Below are 19,404 nucleotides of genomic sequence, written 5' to 3'. Positions count from 1 at the left end.
GAAGAAAGCTCATGGGAAAATATTACCAAATTAGTTTAGTTCTGTTTAGTTTTTTTTTGTAGAAATACCTAAGGAACAGTAAACACATCCATTTATCACCAGGAAGTAATACTTCGGGGGTGTAGTTTCTGAGATCAGTTTCTACCTAGGAAGGCCAAATTCTTAGAATATAGTGCAAGTTCTCTCTTGCCTTCCCTGAGGAATATGATGGGGGAAAATTGTAAAACCACTGTTAGTGGTCATTCGACCCTGAGTTGGAGGGTGGCCAGGCTGGGCTGAGCAAGTGCCTTCAGACTGAAGGACGTTGATAGGAAGCAAATATGTTTCTCCTGCTTAGACACTTCCTCATTAAACAGGGCCAGCTCTGAGGGTGGCATTCGGGAATACCCAGTGGACTATGTTCTTCTCATGCCTTGTCACTGCTTTTGCAATAGAAAAGTTCCCCGTAGGAACTACTGTAATGAGAGGAGCCTGGACTCTGCCGTAAGGCCATGCTGCTGTCTGGATGTGGCTCTTGGCAGCCATTATGGCACTGGGCGTGGCATTTGACCACCTTGTCTTAGATTCCACATCTATCAACTGAGAATGGTGACAGACCCCCCTGCCCATTTGGATTCATTCTGATGAGAAGTAAATGAATGGTAGAATATATGTAAAAGTGCTCTGAGACAGTTGCAAAATAATAAACAAATTTAACATATTATTGCAAGAAGTTCGTTAGTGCAGCCTTACCTGGACAAACCTTGTTGGTGTGCAGAGACATTCTGGTCCTTGTAGAAGACCTGAATGAAGTGAAGGCAGCGAGTGCCCGGACTGCCCCCTCCCCCAGTAACTGCCAGAGCAGGAAGCTCAGCACTAAACTCTGGAATCTTCCTCTCTGTTGCTTTCTGAACAACCTCTCTCTTACCTTACAGGAGGGGTGGATGGGGGTTGGAGTTGTTGGTCCTCTTGGAGCTCCTGTGTTCAGGGGAAGAAAACAAGGAGCCGAGAATGCAATAACCCACCTCCCAGAGAGGGCGGGAAATCCTGTATTGGAGAACCCTCGGAAAGCGGCCCCTGCGAGGATGAGGAGCTGCAGCATTTACGGTAATGGTGGCCAGATCTCCTGGAAACTGCAAAGAATATGGTGCTCTCTGCAGTAATCCGGGATGCATGACTGCCGCTATTAAAAGATTTAGAAGTTAAATGCCAATTTTTATCAGTGACTACCTTGCCCTTAGCAGTGGGGTCATTTGATGGAGGAAGCCATGTGTGGCCAACTAGCATTTGTGTGTTTCAAATTCTCCCTATACAGACATTACAAAAGACTGGGTAACTTAGAGGCCATCTAGCCAAGGGGATCTGAGCAGCTCTGGCATCAAGCAGATCTGCCACATACTTGCTGGGTGACCTTGGGCGAGTTACTTGCTGCATCTCTAAAATAAGTATAATCATTGAAGGTAAAACAATGGCAGGATATTGTCAGAATTCAATGATATTCAGCACAGAAAATGATTAGCACAGTGCCTGGCACATAGTAAGCATTCATTAATAGTTGTATTACTTTTCAGATCTACCAATCCTATTCATTCATTCATTCATTCATGATTAAGCATAAAGCCAGATGTTTGAGACGGCTAACATGTAGACAGATTAGCCCAGTTGTCTGACTCCAACTTCTCATTTGCCAGGACCTTGCAAAAGCAATCTCAAAATGCTTAGTTGATGAATTATACCCATTGGGTCAGAATTCTTCAGGCCACACCTTACTGTTTTATAGCGTCTTTACTAACCTCTTTTGATTAGGGATTGGCCAAACGTTCTAGTAAGATAATTTGAAAGTCATGTGAGTTGAAGAAAGTTGTAAGATAGCTGGATATCTGGTAGAAGCATAGGGAGGTGGGATGCCTTTCTTTCTAGGTGTTTGGTGCTTCATAAACCAACAACAATAAATATCTCATGACCAGGAGGCTGGTGAGCGTATGGAATTATGGTAGGAGGAGAAGTTGCCTTTCTGGCCATTCTCTGGGAAGATGAGGGTCACTATTGGAGGAGGTCTCTGTTGGAGGGAAAGGAGCATCCTTAGGAAGGCATTGAAGGAATTCCTGCTCTCCTTGGTGCTCAGAGGGGAGATCTCCTCCTGTTTGGTACAAAGATGAAAATTATGATCAATACTTCACATGTCTGAGTTTTCTCAGAATATGGCAAGAGTGTAAGGAACTCACAGGTGAGAAGGAGGCAGCACTCACAGGCTATTTGTCATGCTTTCCCTCAGATTTCATATCTCTGGAGTGGGGGTACTACTGGTGGTATGCTGGCTTCAGGGGCACTACGGAAAATTGTTGTTTAATGATGGATATCACTGTGATTATTATTATTTTGAGCTTCCTCTGAAGATGGCTTGTGGGAGGTAGAACGAGCATGACTTTAGGAGCCTGACTGACAACAGTGTGAATGCAGCCTTGATATTTATGACTTTATAACCTTGGACAAGTCATTCAAACTTTCTGAGCCTTTGTTTTCTTCACATACCTGCTAGCATTACCATGAATGTGAATTGAGATAATGCACATTTGTAGAGCGACTGCCAAGGTGCTCAGCACATAGTAAATGCTCAATCAAAACTAGCTATTATTTTTCCATTACCGTTCTTACCGGATCACTGTTATTACCTTATTTTTGATACAGAATTAATTCTGTGTGGCATCTCAGAGCCAGACAGCAGGAGAAAAAGTAGGTCTGAGACAGATGACCTCTAGAAATGATATCAAGTATGTGTGTTGTCCAGTGACTTTTATTTCCTTCTCTTTCTCTTTGTTCTTCATACTGCTGACTTACTAGCTATTTTTTTTTTTTTTTTGGAAGCTTGAGCTTATGTTTGAGTTTTTTATGGTAGGATATGATCAGATATTGATTCTGAGAATGGCAATCACATCAACATATTTATGCAAAAGGATTCCCTTCAAATGTAAATAAAAAATGCACTGTGCTGCAAAATATTTATTATATGTGGAGCTCGGCCATGTTAATTATGTTTTGTTTCCTTTTCCTTTCAGGTTGCTTGAACCACATTGTTTTTCTTTGCCTTTGACTCCAAAAGAATTCTGTCCATCACCTCCTGCCTTGAAAGATGGATATGTTCAAGTTGGTTATGGAAGATATATTGTTTTCCTTTACATATACACCCTTTGCTCCAAGTTCCCTCTCTCTACTGATGTCCAATTTATTTCGTTCTTACATGATGAAACGGTGCTAAAAATAGTTTATATGTGCATCTTAGGTTTAGTGGTGAGGGCTTTAGTTTGTGACTTTTCTTCTTTGGCCCAAGGTGATTAGAATTCTGCAGAAGGCAGTATATTTTCTGTGGTAAGGTGAATCAATATTGCTGCCCAATGAAATTAGAAATGTAATCATGCCAGAGGGCAGATGAATGTTTCTATTCTGAACACTAAGATAGAAATCCATAAGCAAGTTCTTCAACAAAGAGAACTTTATTCTTTCCACTGAAAAATGTCTTTAAAATTTCTTTTCACAAATATGGGGTTTGGGATAAAATATTGGGTTTATTCCCGAAGCCAGTAAGACATTTGGCCAGTGTTGGTGAGATATGGGTCATTATACTTTGAGCAATTTTCTCATTCAGGAAGGAACACAAGTCATCTGCCACTTGTTCTAGGGAATTGTTTGGCTTTGGGACCATATTAATTCATGTTGTTCTCACTGCTTGTTATGATGAAGCTTTGGCCCCAAGCCCCAGTGAAGTGTTTTTCTGGCTCATATAGGAGATACTGTCCATCAGGGCCCTCTCAGTGCTCCCAGCCTTGCTTTCTCCATGAAGGATTTGCCTCTCAAATTCCCTGAAGTTTCCCCAAATATAGGTAATGGAAAGGGAAGAGGGGTATGTGTGTGTGTGTGTGTGTGTGTGTATGTGTGTGTGTAGAGAGGGAGGAGAATGAATCCAGCATCTCTAGTACTCATATGTCCCAGTATATTTACCATCATAATCCATAGAATTCCTGAAGGAAACATAAGCTTGGAGATCAAGGCCAAGTAAATTTGGGTAGTTCAGCAAATCATGAGCTATTGTTCCAAACTCCAGTGCACGTGTGTCCTAAGGAGCCGGGGGTTCAGAACATTGCCCCACAGATGGGCTACATCACCCAGGGAACTTAATAGGATTGCTGCTTGCCCCTTATCTTCCATTTTTTCCTCATTCTGTACATTTAGGGTAGGGTCTTTTTTTTTTAATTTTTAAAGTTTTTATTTATTTATTTGAAAGACAGAGTGAGAGAGAGAGAGAATGTGAGCAGGATAATGGGGAGGGGCCCAGGGACAGGGAGAAGCAGACTCCCTGCTGAGCAGGGTGCTTGACACAACAAGACTCCATCCCAGGACCCAGAGATCATGACCTGAGCCAAAGTCAGACTCTTAACTAGCTGAGCCACCCAGGTGCGCAGCCCCCCATTTAATTGCAACTAGTAGTTCTGACACAGAGTTAAGTTTGGGCACTGTTGAGTTCAACTTCGCCATATAGGAAGGCCTAAAGATTAGCACCAAAGCAAATCAAGTGTCCATCCCCATATTCTTCAGCCCCCAGTGTTAAACCCTCTGTTTCCGACCAACTCCCATGATGGAGCCAGCCTGGGCAAGGACTGACAGTGAGAAGAAAAAGGCACCATGGAATTTTGTTCTAATGTCTGGAGCAGAACAGGTCCATCTCTCAACCCTCCCTGTGGGGTGGCAGAGAACTTGAAAGATGAGGAAAGGAACTAAGAGAATCCCCAGAAGAGCGATTACATCCTGAGGTCTTAGACTTCGAATTCTCCCTTGCTTCGCTGTGAAAACTCACCGCTTGGGATCACAGGCAGACACTACATCCCTGAATGTGACCCAGTCCTGGCAGTACTTCCCTCAGAGGGTAGGGTTGGAGAAGATCAGCATTTTGTCTCCTCTAAAAGTCATCAGTGAGAAACTTAAACTTTCATGAGTACGCTGATAGGATTTGAACACTTCTGTCTGCTCCTCCTGGCTTTTGTTAGGCAGTATTGCCAACGAACAGCCCATAACATATTAAGGTAAAGAATTTACTGACAAGTACCAAAGTTCCAAAATCTGATAACAAACTGTCTTTTCCTGAAACATAGGAGAGAGAGGTGACTTGGGGAGTGTCCACTAAAGTAATTTTAGTAAAATGCTTACGACAGTGCCTGGTATTTGCGGGACAATCAATAAATTATAGTACAGTGGCATTACGGGCTTTATTTCAATCAATGGTAGTGCAAATGTTGTTGGCTAGGAACGTACAAGGAAGAATGTTTTTATGGACAATTTTCTAAATTCGTTATTTGAACTTAGTTTGCCTGATGATTAAAAGAAGACAAGTTTTATAGGTGAAGGGGCACTTGTGTGGCTCAGTGGGTTCGGCCTCTGCCTTTGGGCTCATGTCGTGGTCTCAGGGCCCTGGGATCGAGTCTTGCATCGGGCTCTCTTCTCCACAGGGAGCCTGCTACCTCACCCTCTCTCTCTGCCTGCCTCTTTGCCTACTTGTGATCTCTGTCTGTCCAATAAATAAATAAAAACTTGAAAAAAAAAGATTTATAGGTCAAATATCTCTAAAGAAACATTCTGTTAATGCAGAATAGACATACTTTTTCTCTCTGTCTCCCTCTTATTTCTGTTTAGGATGAAGGTGAGAAGTTTCCTGTTGGGAAAAACATAAAATATACTTGCAATGAAGGATTCTCTCTTATCGGAGACCCTGTCGCCAGATGTGGAGATGATTTACGGTGGCTTGTTGGAGAAATGCATTGTCAAAGTGAGTGGCCTGGTTGTCATGTGTAACTTAAGATGAGAGAGTCATGGAGAAGAGGATGATTCAAGATGAAGCAGTGTTCACTGTGTGGCCTGTGTCTTGACCCCCCCTTTCCTGAGGGGCTCTTAGGATCCTGTCCAAGTTTTGGTTGTGTCTTGAAAAAGCCCTCCATAGTCTCTAGTTGATAGTGCTCCTTTCAGGAGCAATTTTAAAGTTCCTGGTGCAAATTAGAATAGGCTAAGGAACTCAGGTCTGGGTTAGACCTTCAGAACATCCTCTATAGTTCAATTTCTAGGGATGTACCATCATCATTGTACTTCCTTGAATGTACGTCCTCAAATTTGCATCCTGTTCTGTTCAGATGTGGGCATCTGAGTAGTGCTTGGGCTAACCACGCTAGCATTACTGTTGGCCTTCCATCTCACTTGTACTGCAACATAAGTTGGTTCAGTGGATGGATAGAGCTGTAGAGACGTATTTTTCCTCTATCAGTTATCTATGCGATGTGAAAAAACCCCTCATGTACACACGCACATTTTTTTTTTCTCTTGTGTATAAATCTGTTAATGAAATTTTTGAATCATAGGGTATATATCCACTTAGACTTAGTAGATGTTACTAGTCTTCCAAATGGTTGTACCAACTTACATCCCTACCAAAATCTGAGAATCCAAGATGGCTCTGTATCCTCACCAACAATTGGCATCATCAATCTTTTAAAAACTTTAGGTGTACTGGTGAGTGAGTAGCAATATCTTATTTTTTTAATTTGTATTTTTTTCTGGTGACTGTGATGTCATGCCTGTTTTCATGTTTACTGGCCATTTGCCTATTCTTTCTGATGAAGGGACTGTTCAACCTTTGGGCCGTATTTCCTGTTTGTTGGTGTTCATCTTTTTGATCTGTAGGACTTCCTTCCTTCCTTCCTTCTTCCTCCTTCCTCCTTCTTCCTCCTCCTCCTCCTCCTTCTTCTTCCTTGGACCTTTCTTCTTTGTCTTTGTCTCTGTCTGTCTCTCTGTCTCTCACTCCTGGAGTCCTTAGAAAGTACTGTAATAGAATATAAACATTTCTTATCTCGGAGTAATAAAGCCAAAAGTTGGTTCTTCAAAATGTTTAATAAGATGCTTGTGCTTAAAGAGAATTTTCCTTTATTGTGAATCTACTGATAAGAAATGGTCCCAGTCTTTGTTCATCTTAAAATGTCTTTATTTTTATTTTTTTTTTTTAAGATTTTATTTATTTATTTGACAGAGAGAGATCACAAGTAGGCAGAGAGGCAGGCAGAGAGAGAGGAGGAAGCAGGCTCTCTGCTCAGCAGGGGCTCGATGCGGGGCTCCATCCCAGGACCCTAGGATCATGACCTGATCCGAAGGCAGCAGCTTAACCCACTGAGCCACCCAGGTGCCCCAAAAAATGTCTTTATTTTATCTTTGTTTTAGAAGGATATTTTTACTGGGTAAGGAATTTAGGTTAGCAGTTATTATACTTAAGGCCTTTAAAGATTTTATCCTTGCCTTTTGACTTCACTGTTTTCTAATGAGATCTTCACTATGAGTCTCACTATTTCTGGTGTGAAAATCTTATGTCCAGCTACTTTTGAGAATTTCCTTTTTCCCCCAGTGCTTGTGTTTCAGAAGTACTCCCACTGTGACGCACCTAGGTGTGATTTTCTTTGTCTTAACCCTGGTTGATATTCGAAACACTTCCTGAATCTGAATCTTTTGTCAATTTTAGGAAATTCTTTACTATTGTGTCCACATTGTCTCTGTCCCATTCTTGGTCATTTCTCCTTGTGAGACACAAATGATGTGTTTTTTAGATTGCATGTATTATATATGTTCTTTTCTTTGGTTTTGCATAATTTTTCCCTCTCTTTTTTTCATTCTAAATGATTTTGTTTAGTTTATATGTATGTATTTTAGAGAGAGAGAGAGAACACAAGCAGTGGGAGAGGCACAGGGAGAGGGAGAAGCAGGCTCCCTGCTGAGCAGGAAGTCTGATGTGGGTCTTGATCCCAGGACCCTGGGATTGTGAACTGAGCTGAAGGCAGACACTTAATGGACTGAGCCAGCCAGGTGCCCTCTCTGTTTCATTCTAAATACTTTCTATTGAGCTACCTTCCGGTTTATTAATTCTCTGTAAGTTATATAATTTGCTTTTAAGAACTCTTTTGTGTTCTTAATTTCATTTTCCAATTATAGATATTTCATTTGTTCACTTTTCTATACTTTCTTATTCTCTGTTGAAATACCATGCCTTGCCATTTAATTTTTTCCCATCATGTTAATCACAGTTATTTCAAGGTCCGCTGTTGTTCAAGGTCCATTATCTGGACCTGCTGTGGATCTGTTTCTATTGTCTTTTTAGGGGAGTTTGGTTAATTCTTGTCCTTTTGAATGTTAGATTAGTTTTGAATAAATGCCAGACTTTGTGTGTAAAAAGATAAAGGAATCATTTGTGGTTTGGGGTGATGTTCTTCTCTTCCTCTAGAAAAGATTTGATTTTGTTTCTGGCAAGCAGTGAGACTGTTTTGTGTCTGTTTACCTTTATTCCTAGGATGTAGCCATTAAGAGATCCCAACAGAAAGTCTGGGGTTTTTCCCTAGGTTCCTCCTTTGTGATGGGACAAGACTCTTACTCTTGATCGCCTAAACCTATATAAGGCTGTTAAAAACTACCAGCTTCTCAGTCTCTGAGCTGCAGTTCCTCCTTAGTTCATCAGCTTTTCTGATTATTTTTTTCTTGTTTGAACTACAAATAACTCAAGAAGAATGGCATTACCAAATGTTGTAGACTTGTACCTGTTACGTCTCCAGCAGCACACAACCTACTTGGCTAATACAGGCACTCAATAGATGCTTTTTGAATTAATGAATGAGTAAAGTTTCTGATGGAAGTGGTACAGAATCAGAGCAGGATTTTGTAAAATATTGTCCAAAGTCCATGATAGAGATTGCCAAGATTTTTTTAAAATTATAAACTCTGACTTGCTTCTCATAGTTATGCATGTTTCTCATTTTTCTCTTTGCTGTTTCCTCATGTAGAAGATTTGAGCTAATGAATGTAATCAAGTGGGAAAGACTAGAGATGGAAAACCAAAGGCATTTAATACTTGTTTGGTTGAAGGATTAAAGATGGTTCTTTAAAACTTTCAGATAGTAAAAGTATGTAATTGGATATATGTTAATGATATATGGATGAATAGAGCTCTTTGGAAAACTCTGGTGGGACTTCACCAGACCAAAGAGATAAGCAGCAGCTGGGAAAAGTGTAGTTTTGACAGCAGCCTGGCCTTTAGGACTCTGTTTATAAGGCTGATTCATTTTAAGTTAGCATGTTGCATTGAGGGCAGGGGTGAGGGATGGGAACTGTTTTGGTCTTCAGTCTTTCTTTGGTCAATTACGTGCCAGGCACTGTGGGACTTGTCTTTCAGGGCATCCTAGCAGTGAACTTACTTCCCTCTTCCTCTTTGTCCTCTAATGTGAAAAAAACAAAGCATGTGTATTAACACTATTCGAAGTTATCATTTAAAAAAAAGATGGCACAGGAAAGCAATGACCCTTGTATTCTGTTTTCTTTTATCTTTAGAAATTGCCTGTGTTCTACCTACATTGATGGATGGCATTCAGAGTCATTCCCGCAAACCGTTCTATGGAGTTGGTGAGAAGGTGACCATTTCCTGTTCAGGTGGCATGTCCTTAGAAGGTCCTTCAACATTTCTCTGTGGATCCAGCCTTAAGTGGAGTCCTGATATGAAGGGTGTTCGGTGTGTGAAAAAAGGTGAGTAGCATATAGGTCTGTCCAAGGACACCTGCGCTCAGGTGAGTGAGGATCCTTGTGACAATCCTTTGTAGCATGGATGGACATAACTGTGAGCCGTTCCTTCCACTCCTGCCCTTCCACAAGAAGGTCAGTTCATAGAGTGGATAATAGACTTTTGCTCCCATTCATAGATAGACTCGTGAAATGCAAGGAAAGGCAAGGAGAGCCCTGTGATTCTGAAACCAATTTAAATCCTTCTTATCAATGATTAGCTTTGTATCTGTCTTGGTGCCAAGAAAATAAAGGATTTTAAAAACACAATTTCTGGTTTTCTCCTGATTTTTGAAATGTACTTTTATTAAGTACAGAGTTGGGTTGAAAATTTATAAAAAATTCTGTATGTTTCATTTCTGGGCTTTCAGAGAGTTTATTAGCATTATTGAAAAAGAACATTTAAAAGCATTTACATTTAACACTGCAAAGCAGAAGTTATTGAAAGCAAAATGTTGTGGTTTGTGAAGTTGTTCTGAATAGTGGAAACCCCAAAACCTAGTATTTTGAACAACAAGCAAATTAAGATAACCTTTCACGAAGCTATGCTAAGAAGAGATTTAGAAAACCAAACCATTTGTTTTTAGAGGTATTTAAGGTAGGATGGATTTGTTTTTAAAATCGCCTCCTGTTTCTTTTTTGTTTACATTTTTAAAAATAAATGGAAAACATATGTTTGAGACAATTAAAAAATAGGAAAGAAGGAAAGCGCATTTACATTCCATTTTATATAGTCTTCTTATTTTTCTGGTGAATGACTTTTAATTCAATGCTAAAATTTGCCTTTAATAATGAGGAGGAAGTACCAGATTCCCTGAGTGATACTGTTTGGTGAATTAGATGGTCATAACTAAAGAGAGGGCAGGCTGACGGTGGACATGGGCTATGGTATTAAATATAGACACGGATGACAGAACAGGAGGCTATCAGGGCCAGCCAGGTGCCCGCCATATTGCTTCCCACATGCTTGTTAGCCATCAGTGGTCCACAGCAGAGACAAGTCCTTTGCTTCCAATGCACTGAACCATAAATATGAATTTATTGAGATATTTGAAGTGGTAGACCTGTACCAGGAATTCTAAAATTAAAGAGAACAATGTACACTTGACAAGGTTGCTCTTTTATTCCAAAAGAGATATTATATACTTGTCTTTCTAAAATGTCTGCTCCAGTCATTTTGTAGCACAATTCAGTATGAATTTTCTCCTTCTTAGTAGCAAATTCTATTAAAGTTTTAATTAAAGATATTTTTCAAGGCCTGCATGTTTTTCGGAAGACCCTGATGAATAAGAACAGGAACTTCTCTTAAAATAAGCCTATCACAAATAGAAAACTCCAGGTTTGTCAGCCTCCAAGGCTGATGTTTTAAAATACCTGCTATTGGTATTTAGTCTTTTTATTTTTATTGTGGTAAAACAGACATAACGTAACTTGTACCATTTTAGCCATTTGTAAATGTACGGTTCAGTGCACTAAGTGCTTTCTCATTATTGCACAGCCATCATCCAGTCCATCACACTGTCCATTTCCAGAGCTTTCTCATTTTCCCAAACTGACACTCTGTGCTCATTAAACACTAACCACTCATTTCTCCCTCCCTCCATCAATATTTAGTCTTGTCATAAAGATATATGATGATAACAAAGCTATATGTTCTTTAAGGCAAAGGTCTTCTGTCTAGCTAATTCTACCAGTGATATTTTTTTTATATAAAGAAATTATAGTAACTTCTAGAAAACATTAAAAATCTGAAATTTCATTCTTAGGAATTATAAGTAAATAAAGTTTTAAAAAATATTTTTTCTTTTTTCATTGAGAAATAATTGATATACATCATTGTAGAAGTTCAAGGTGTAGATCATGATGTTTGATTTATATCTATTGTGAAATGATTACCACAGGAGGTCTAGTTAACATCCATCATCTCATTAAAATACAATAAAAAAAATTTCTCCTCATGATCAGAACTCACAGGATCCAGTCTCCCAACAACCTACCTGTGTATCATAGAGCAGTGTTAACCATAGTCTTTGTGTTGCACATTACATCCCCAGTACCCATTTACCTTATATCTGGAATTTTGTACCCTTTGACCACCACCTTTGCATTCCCACTTCCCTCTTCCCCTGCTTCTAGGAAATAAACTTCTAAGTGTAATGCAGAGCTTATTGACATGACTTTATCATGAACTTTAGTTTGGGTACATTTAGATCAACCCCGACATTTCTCAACCCCGACACTTTTAGAATTTTGGACCTGGTAATTCTTTGTTGCGGAAGCCAGTCCTGTGCTTTGTAAGCTATTTAGCAGCATTCCTGGTCTTTACCTCCTCAATGCCTGTGGCACCCCCTTACCCCTGGTTATGATTATTTTGGAATAATAATAAATTTCAGAAAAGTTGCAAATACAGTTTTCATATACCCTTACCATGTTCTCATGATATTAACATCTCCTATAACTTGATATAACTTAGTTGGTTAACTAAGGCATTTAATATTAGTGTAATACTATTGACTCAACTACAGATTTCATTTTTTCACTATATCCATTTAATGTTCTAGGATCCAATTCACAATATGACATTGCACTGAGGATAACGGTCCTTTAAAAGGAAATGTTAAAGAATGAGTCCTCATTACAAACGTGACTGGGCATGGAAGGCTAAGCTTCACATTGCTCCCATTTTTTACAAGTAACAAATTGTTCACAAGATTTTACCGTCATGTCTAAAGCTCTTAAGTTTTCCAAAGTGAGGGAGTATTTCACAGTTTGTACATCCATAAAAATATGCTCTTCAGATAAATTACCTTTATAGGTATAACCAACATAGAACTAGTTTTATGCTGGGAAAGTTTATGCCACTGAATTCCCTTGTCATGAAGCTGGCAGGCGGTGGAAATAGCAGGAGATCTTAGGCTATTCATCTTGTAATTAGGGATAGCTGAGGAGATGGCAGGCAAAAATTAAGCTCTTGTTAGCTGGAGCAACGTGTTTTCCTGCCAAAATTGGAATGATGATTGACATTTGATCGGTTTGTAAAAAACACAAAGCAGTGGATATGAGTTTATTAAATGTAAATACCTTTAGATATTTACTCATCATTGAAAGGAAACCAACTAGACATTTACATGTGAGAGGTTATTATACATCTTGGGGTACCAGGAATTTCTCTACGTATGGGTCACATTATGTTGCTTTCTGTCCCACTATAGACAGAGTAGGTAAAATGCAGTCCAGACAGCAGTTTATAAAGAGCAACTTCTTAATGAAAGGGAGCCTGCTCCACTGGCCTTGAATTCAGACAAACATGAACTTAAATCCTGGCTTGGCCAATCTGTTAAGCGTGTGAACTAGCACCAGTTTCTTCACTTTTTTGACTCTTAGTTTCTTTCTTTCTTTTTTTTCAAGATTTTTTTTTATTTGACAGAGAGAAAGAGAGTGAAGAGTACAAGCAGGGGGAGCAGCAGGCAGAGGGAGAGGGAGAAGAACACTGCCCGCTGGGCAGGGAACATGATATGGGACTGGATCCCAGGACCCTGGAATCATGACCTGAGCTGAAGGCAGAGGCTTAACCTACTGAACCACCCAGGCGTCCCTGACCCTTAGTTTCTTTAACTCTGAAGTAAGCATTTGTTAAGGAAGATTAAATATCACAATAGTCTATGCTCACACAATAGGGACTGCTTGAGAAATGCTAACAATGAAATTATTTGCAGGGTTCTCCTCAGAAGGCTCTGTCTCCTGTAAAATGTTTTACAGCTTTGTTTTTTGACTGTGCAAATTTGTGGCAGCTGGGACTATTACAGAATCTGGTTCAACAATTAAAATAACATTTTGTTTACCACAAAGCAGCGCTTCGAATGACGGGCTCTCCCTTATCCTTCTCTTTCAGATGCCCCCTTGCCGCCAGCAGTGCCTGAATGTCAGCGCTGGGAGAAACTGAAGAATTCAAGATGTGTTTGTAAAATGCCCTATGAATGTGGGTAAGCTCCTTCTTCGCTTGCCTCTCCCCATTTTATTTTATTTAAGATGAAAAAAAAAAGCGCATCAGTAGCTGATAGTCTCTCTGTTAGATCAAAAGTATTGCTGAACCAAGGGTTAGGATCTTTGTTTGCCTTTGAACCTGGCCCCATCTGCTGCCTGTTGCTTGCCTGGGTCGCCAGGGCTGACACCCTCAGCGTTAAGCAGTGCTCTGCTGTCTAGAGAAAGGCTGAATGCCTCGGGCACTGCTTGTTGTATACATGAAATGCGGCAAAATGAAAACACTGTCCCGTGAGGATTTAGAGCTTGAGGAGATGAGGGTTGAAATTCCCTTGACATATAAACTCTTACGCAGCGTACCAACAGAGATACAAGTAGCTGCTTTTCCCATTCTGGAAATGGCTGTGTCTCCAGATGTGCGTTATGAGAATGCCACCCATCTTGCAATCAGGTGGATCTGCTGTAGGTGGATAGCTGAAGTAGGTACTCGATGTCTGTGTTATGGTCCTGGTCGGATACAGGAGGTGTGATCGCCTTAGCGCAAGACGAGGTTTCCCAGCGGCACTATTTATAAAGGAAGGGAAGGAAACTGCACGCCAGGAGGCAGTACTGAGGCAGTGCCAGTTGCCAGGGTACATATTTGTGCCCGGGCCTGAAGCAGTGACCACACAGGCTTTTCTGCAAAGCTGGAGACAGAGTAGACTGTGCAGATGGCAGCTGAGGCAGAGCGGAGTCCCTCATTTTAGGGATCTCAGAGACCCCCGTCCTAGAGTGAGTCAGGGCATTAAACATGCTCTAATCTCTTGCCACGGATCAAATGCCCCTGAAGCTAGAGTAAAACACACTTTACTGCCCACTTATAGGTGACCCTTGAACAACATGAGGGACTGGGGTGCTGACCCTCCCTCACAGTAAAAAATCCACGTATAACTTTTGACTCTCCCAAAACTTAACTGATAGATTATTTTTGACTGGAAGCTTTACCAGTGATGTAAATTATTTTTTTAAAAGATTTTTATTTATTTATTTGAGAGAGAGAGACAGAGAGACAGAGAAAGCACAAGCAGGGGGAGGGGAAGAGTGAGAGGGAAAAGCAGGCTCCCTGATGAGCAGGTAGTCCAATGCTGGATTCCATCCCAGGAGCCTGGGGTCATAATCCTAGCTGAACCACCCAAGTGCCGGCCTATATTGTATTCTTATAATAAAGTAATCTAGAGAGAAGAAAATACTATTGAGAAAATCATAAGGAAGAGAAAATACATTTATACTATTGTCTGTATCAAAACAATTCTCTATAAGTGGACCCACGGTGCAGTTCAAACTACTGTTGCTGGGGGGTCCACTGTACTTGGCTTTCAATTATATTGTCCCCAAAACACATATTCAACTTCTTGAACACCTACAGTGGGTAATGGTGATTGTGGCCTTATCTTACAAGAAGTAACTTCTTGAAAGAAAAATACAGCTAAACAGTGTAAATGGCAGTGGTCCTCTGCCCTGGAATGTTCTGACTGTGGTATTGTTTTTTTAAGAATCATTGTTGACTTTGATTCACTTTCATCCTCTTTCCAACTTCTCTGATTCATTTAGTTTATCTGCAGCCTGCTGTTTATAGACACGGTGTGAACTTTCCATCAGAGACTGATAACAATGGCTTTGCAAGGTCTCTGCCTTTGGAGCAGTTCTGAGTAGTTCGATTTAAAGCTTAAGTAAACAGATAAAAGAAAGATACAGAGGATTTGTTTTTGTGATGTAAATAACTCCAAGTCAATTTAGCTCTTGGTCACTGAAGAAAATATTAGAGCTAAAAATGTATAAGAATAAATGTAAACTCGATCTACCATACAAAAATAGTGAAAGTGAAAGGGTTCACAACAGTAATGCCTTCTTTGCCCATCTACATTCAGAAAGGTGCTCATTTTTATTAGTGACATTTTTAAAAAGCCAAATCTCACCATTTTAGCACCCATGCTTAAGAAAAAAAAGTAATACATTTTTATAGAAATATTTCTAAGCTACTTTGTAAACGTCAATACTTTAAAAAAAAATCCCATTGAAAAATACGATTTCATCTTCCCTTGAGGATTTGGTCATCAAGTATTGGGCATGCCAGATTATGGACATGAATTCTCAGGCCTGCTGGGCTGGCAGGACCTAATTCTCCTGCAGCCCATGGTCCCACCGGACTACAGTCTCGGAGTAGGTGATCTTTGCTGATTTCTGCCGCCTGCCTGCTTGTCCACCCACCAGTGTCCCCAAGCATACCTCCTGTTCTCTTCTAATTTGCTCTATCTGATCTGCTCTAGAAGAAACTAGATCAACACGAGGTATCTAAGCTTGTAAAAATTGTGAGCAGATAAAGAGCAAAATATGTTCATTTTGAAGATCTGAGGAGGGTGAGCCCCAGGCATGAAGGAGATTGGAGTTTCTGCTCCATCTTTTTGCTGCGGCTCATAGCATCAGTCAGACTCCCTGAGCTCAGAGCCTCTCCTTTTACGTCTCATGCTCCATTTTGAAGATTTTCAGTCTTCAGTCTTGTTAATATTGGAATTAACAAATTTTTGTTTCAGATCCTCCTTGGATGTATGTGCTCGAGACGAGAGAAGTGAAAGGATACTGCGTCTGACCGTTTGCAAGATGCGTGTTCTCCAGTGTCAGGGTAGAAATTATACCCTTGCTGTGGGGGACAGTTGCACTCTGCCTGCCCCCACTGAGAAAGACTGTGGCGCCTGTCCACTCTGGGGAAAATGTGATGGTAAGGGGCATTTCATATTTGTAACTATAACAATATTAAGATGGTAGGACTGAGGTTTTTAAAACTGTAGGTTCTGGTTTAGCAGCAAATCCAAGCAGATCCCCGAGGATGTGAAAGTCTCAGGCTGGTCTGAGTGACCTGTCCTTGCCCACAGCCTTCCCTGGGGGGTCGGGGCGGGGATCAAGAACCCAAAAGGACAAAGCCCCTTCCTCGTTGGTCTGAATGTCCTCCCAAACACTGGCGCTTCCCATTCCCCCTTCATGGTTTTTGCTCTGTCCTTGTGTTATCCATATTATGTACCCATTTTAAAAGATAGACTCATAAAAATACCCATTTTTTTTAAAAAAGGAAATTTTCTCATCACTTTCTTAAAAGGAAATATCACTCGCCACAAATACTAGGTAACTATAAAAACACATGTAACGAAACAAAATGAGGCTGTAGATTCTAGCCAGATGCTGCTGGCAGCTTGGGGCTTGCTGCTTCTGTGGGATAAAGGGAGTTTAGCAAGAGCTAGGGGAGTGTTAAAAGCCTATCAGTGCCAAGGTGACACTTTCTCCTAGAAGTAATCAGAAGAATTTGAAGAGAATAGAAAAAAGAGTTACTTTTTCAAGTTGTGGTTTGAGATTTGCCAGTGCTAGATCCAAGTAGCCCTTATGATGAACCTGGATAACACCCTTGCCTGGCCTTCCACAGTTCTGGCTGTGTTACCAATGGGGAAAGCCCGCGTGCCTGGAGCCAAGTCATTGTCCTCAGTTTCCCCACCTGCAAATTTGGGAGCTGGACTGTGTGATCTCTGCCAGCAACTCAGGCTCTCCCCTTCGCCCCTTTCCCCTGGATCCTGGGTAGTTTGTGGTGCAAGCCAGAAAGTACCGAACTCCAGCTATTGGGTTCCATTAGGATTGTCAGTCACCAGTGGGCTGGTTGACCTTGTCACTTCTTTGGGAGCCAGCTGGCTGGCACCTGCAACACACAGAGAGAATTCCTCCTCATTTCTGACTTGTTTTTATGGGATATGTGGCCGTTTCTCTTTTATGCCCCGCATCTCAAAGCTAATTGAATTCTTTTCTTTGTCCTTGTTAGAGCCTTGCAGCAACTTGGTCTTTACTGCTGTCTCCTTATCTGTCGGGTGTTGGGGGATTACTCAGTTTCTGGCTTTGCTAGACTGTAGCGCAGAGGAGTGGAGCACTGGGGAGCCCCGGACTTGGAGAGAGCTGGCCCATGTGGGTCCCGCCGATCTGGTGGCCAGGCTCAAACCCTGCTTATTCTGAGTGGAGCGACATGCCTCGCTTTCTGGGTCCTGCTGCTTTCCTGGGGCCGGGACGGGGGGTTGGTTGTTGCGATCCCCGATCCCCGAGGCAGGAGCTTCTAGAGCTCTCTGGAAAGCATCGTGCTTTAGGAGGTCATGTGCCTTGGCTCTCCCCCCTCCACCACGTGCCACTGAGCCTCTGTCGTTGTTTGTGTTTCCAGCCCAGAGCGGCAAATGTGTCTGCAGGGAAGCATCCGAGTGCGAGGACGGCGGCTTTAGCGTCTGCGTGGAAGTGGATGGCGTGGAGCAGACGATGAGCGAGTGCGCGGCCGGCGTGCTCAGGTGCCGAGGACAGGACGTCACTGTCACCAGCACGCAGCCCTGCGCTGGGGGGACCCCGTAGGCTCCCAGGCCTCTCAGCCGGAATCCCCGCAGCCACTGTGGCTGAGTTCAACCCTCCTCCTCCCTCTTCCTCCCTCCCCCTCCCTCCTTCTCCCTGATTCTCCCTCCTCTTGCCTCTGCACTGTCTCTCCTCAACTCCCAGCCGCGGGCACCAGCGTAGCCCCCTGTTCGGCCAAACCCGAATCCAGACAACACTCCTTCTCTTCTTAGTTAAAATGTCAGCCAGGATGAGCAGCGCCCTCGAACCTGTGCACGAGCTGTGTGTTTTTGGACAAACTGCTCACTTGTCTGGACCTTGACTGTTTAAATCTGAAAATGAGAGGCTTAGAGCGGAGAAACTCGAATACTCCCTTCAACCCTAGGATTCATCAATGTATGACAGATCCCACCTATGGGCCCCAACACCCTGTACGGATGGATTAGGAGAACAGTAAGATGAGAGAGGTCGGCTTCCCTCTGGGACGATGAATGCGAAGGGGACCTTGAGGGGAAGAAGACAGATACAAATTTCCATTCCAAGCTGTGATCTCGTGCTTCTGCCTGTGGACTTCAGCACCCCGTGTAGGGATCCCTACATCTTATCTGGACATGGAACCCCTGAAATGTCAGAACCACTGTGCTCTCAGCACTGACACCTTCTGCCTTCTTGTCTGAGCACAAACACAATCCCTTCTTCTCTCTGGGGCTTTTCTCTAGTGCGTGTCAAGTGCATGAAATGCAATTTGCCCCCTTTCCCCTTTTTTCTTTTGTAGGAAGCATGAGTTCATGCCTGAGCTATTGAGAGATCATGAATTTGACAGCACTGTTTTCTCAAATATGAATACATGCTTGGATTTTTCAGGGGGCCATACAGGTACATCAGTTTGAGACACTAGCCTTCTATTTATCCCTTATTCATCTTTCATCAAAACAAAAAAGCAGCTGTGGGAGATGAAATGAGTGGGCTTAAATGGAATTTAAAATATGCTTTCATATACAAATAATATCTGTGTACTTTTCTGGTACTGATAAATACATTTCAACAAAACCTTAGTTAAAATGACAATGATTAAAATCTCATTAAAGATACTGTTCTTTGGAATTTTTTTTATTATGTTAGAAAGAATTATGTGTTCTTTTTAAATATATTTTTGTTTTTTAAACTGCTTTAGTGAGATATGATTGACATGGAAAAAGCTATACACACTTCATATATAAAACTCCAATGAGTTTGGGGATAAGTATACATCAATCAAGACCATAAACATATCCATCATCTCCTAAAGTTTTCCCCCACCTCTCTTGTTATCATTGTTGTTGTTATTTATTTATTTATTTTCATGGTAAGAACACAACATAAGATCTTCCTTCTTAGGAAACAATTTTAAAATAATTTATTCATTTATTTGACAGGCAGAGATCTCAAGTAGGCAGA

General features: G+C 41.4%; 1 protein-coding gene across 1 annotated transcript in view; it reads left to right on the top strand.

Annotated features, from left to right (window-relative positions):
• Positions 1-19,058, top strand: part of C7 (complement C7) — a 52,140-nt gene extending 33,082 nt beyond the window's left edge. Inside the window, exons 12-18 of the mRNA XM_082724656.1 lie at positions 915-1,086; positions 3,036-3,123; positions 5,662-5,794; positions 9,379-9,570; positions 13,496-13,586; positions 16,155-16,339; positions 17,810-19,058. Of these exons, the coding sequence (XP_082580782.1) occupies positions 915-1,086; positions 3,036-3,123; positions 5,662-5,794; positions 9,379-9,570; positions 13,496-13,586; positions 16,155-16,339; positions 17,810-17,991 (1,043 nt within the window). The 3' untranslated portion in view covers positions 17,992-19,058. The remainder of the gene's footprint in view (positions 1-914; positions 1,087-3,035; positions 3,124-5,661; positions 5,795-9,378; positions 9,571-13,495; positions 13,587-16,154; positions 16,340-17,809) is intronic.
• The last annotated feature ends 346 nt before the right edge of the window (positions 19,059-19,404 follow it).

This window comes from Mustela nivalis (genome assembly GCF_964662115.1).
Source record: "Mustela nivalis genome assembly, chromosome: 3".
In the NCBI taxonomy this organism is placed as follows: domain Eukaryota; kingdom Metazoa; phylum Chordata; class Mammalia; order Carnivora; family Mustelidae; genus Mustela; species Mustela nivalis.
This window is presented reverse-complemented; position numbering and strand designations above follow the sequence as displayed.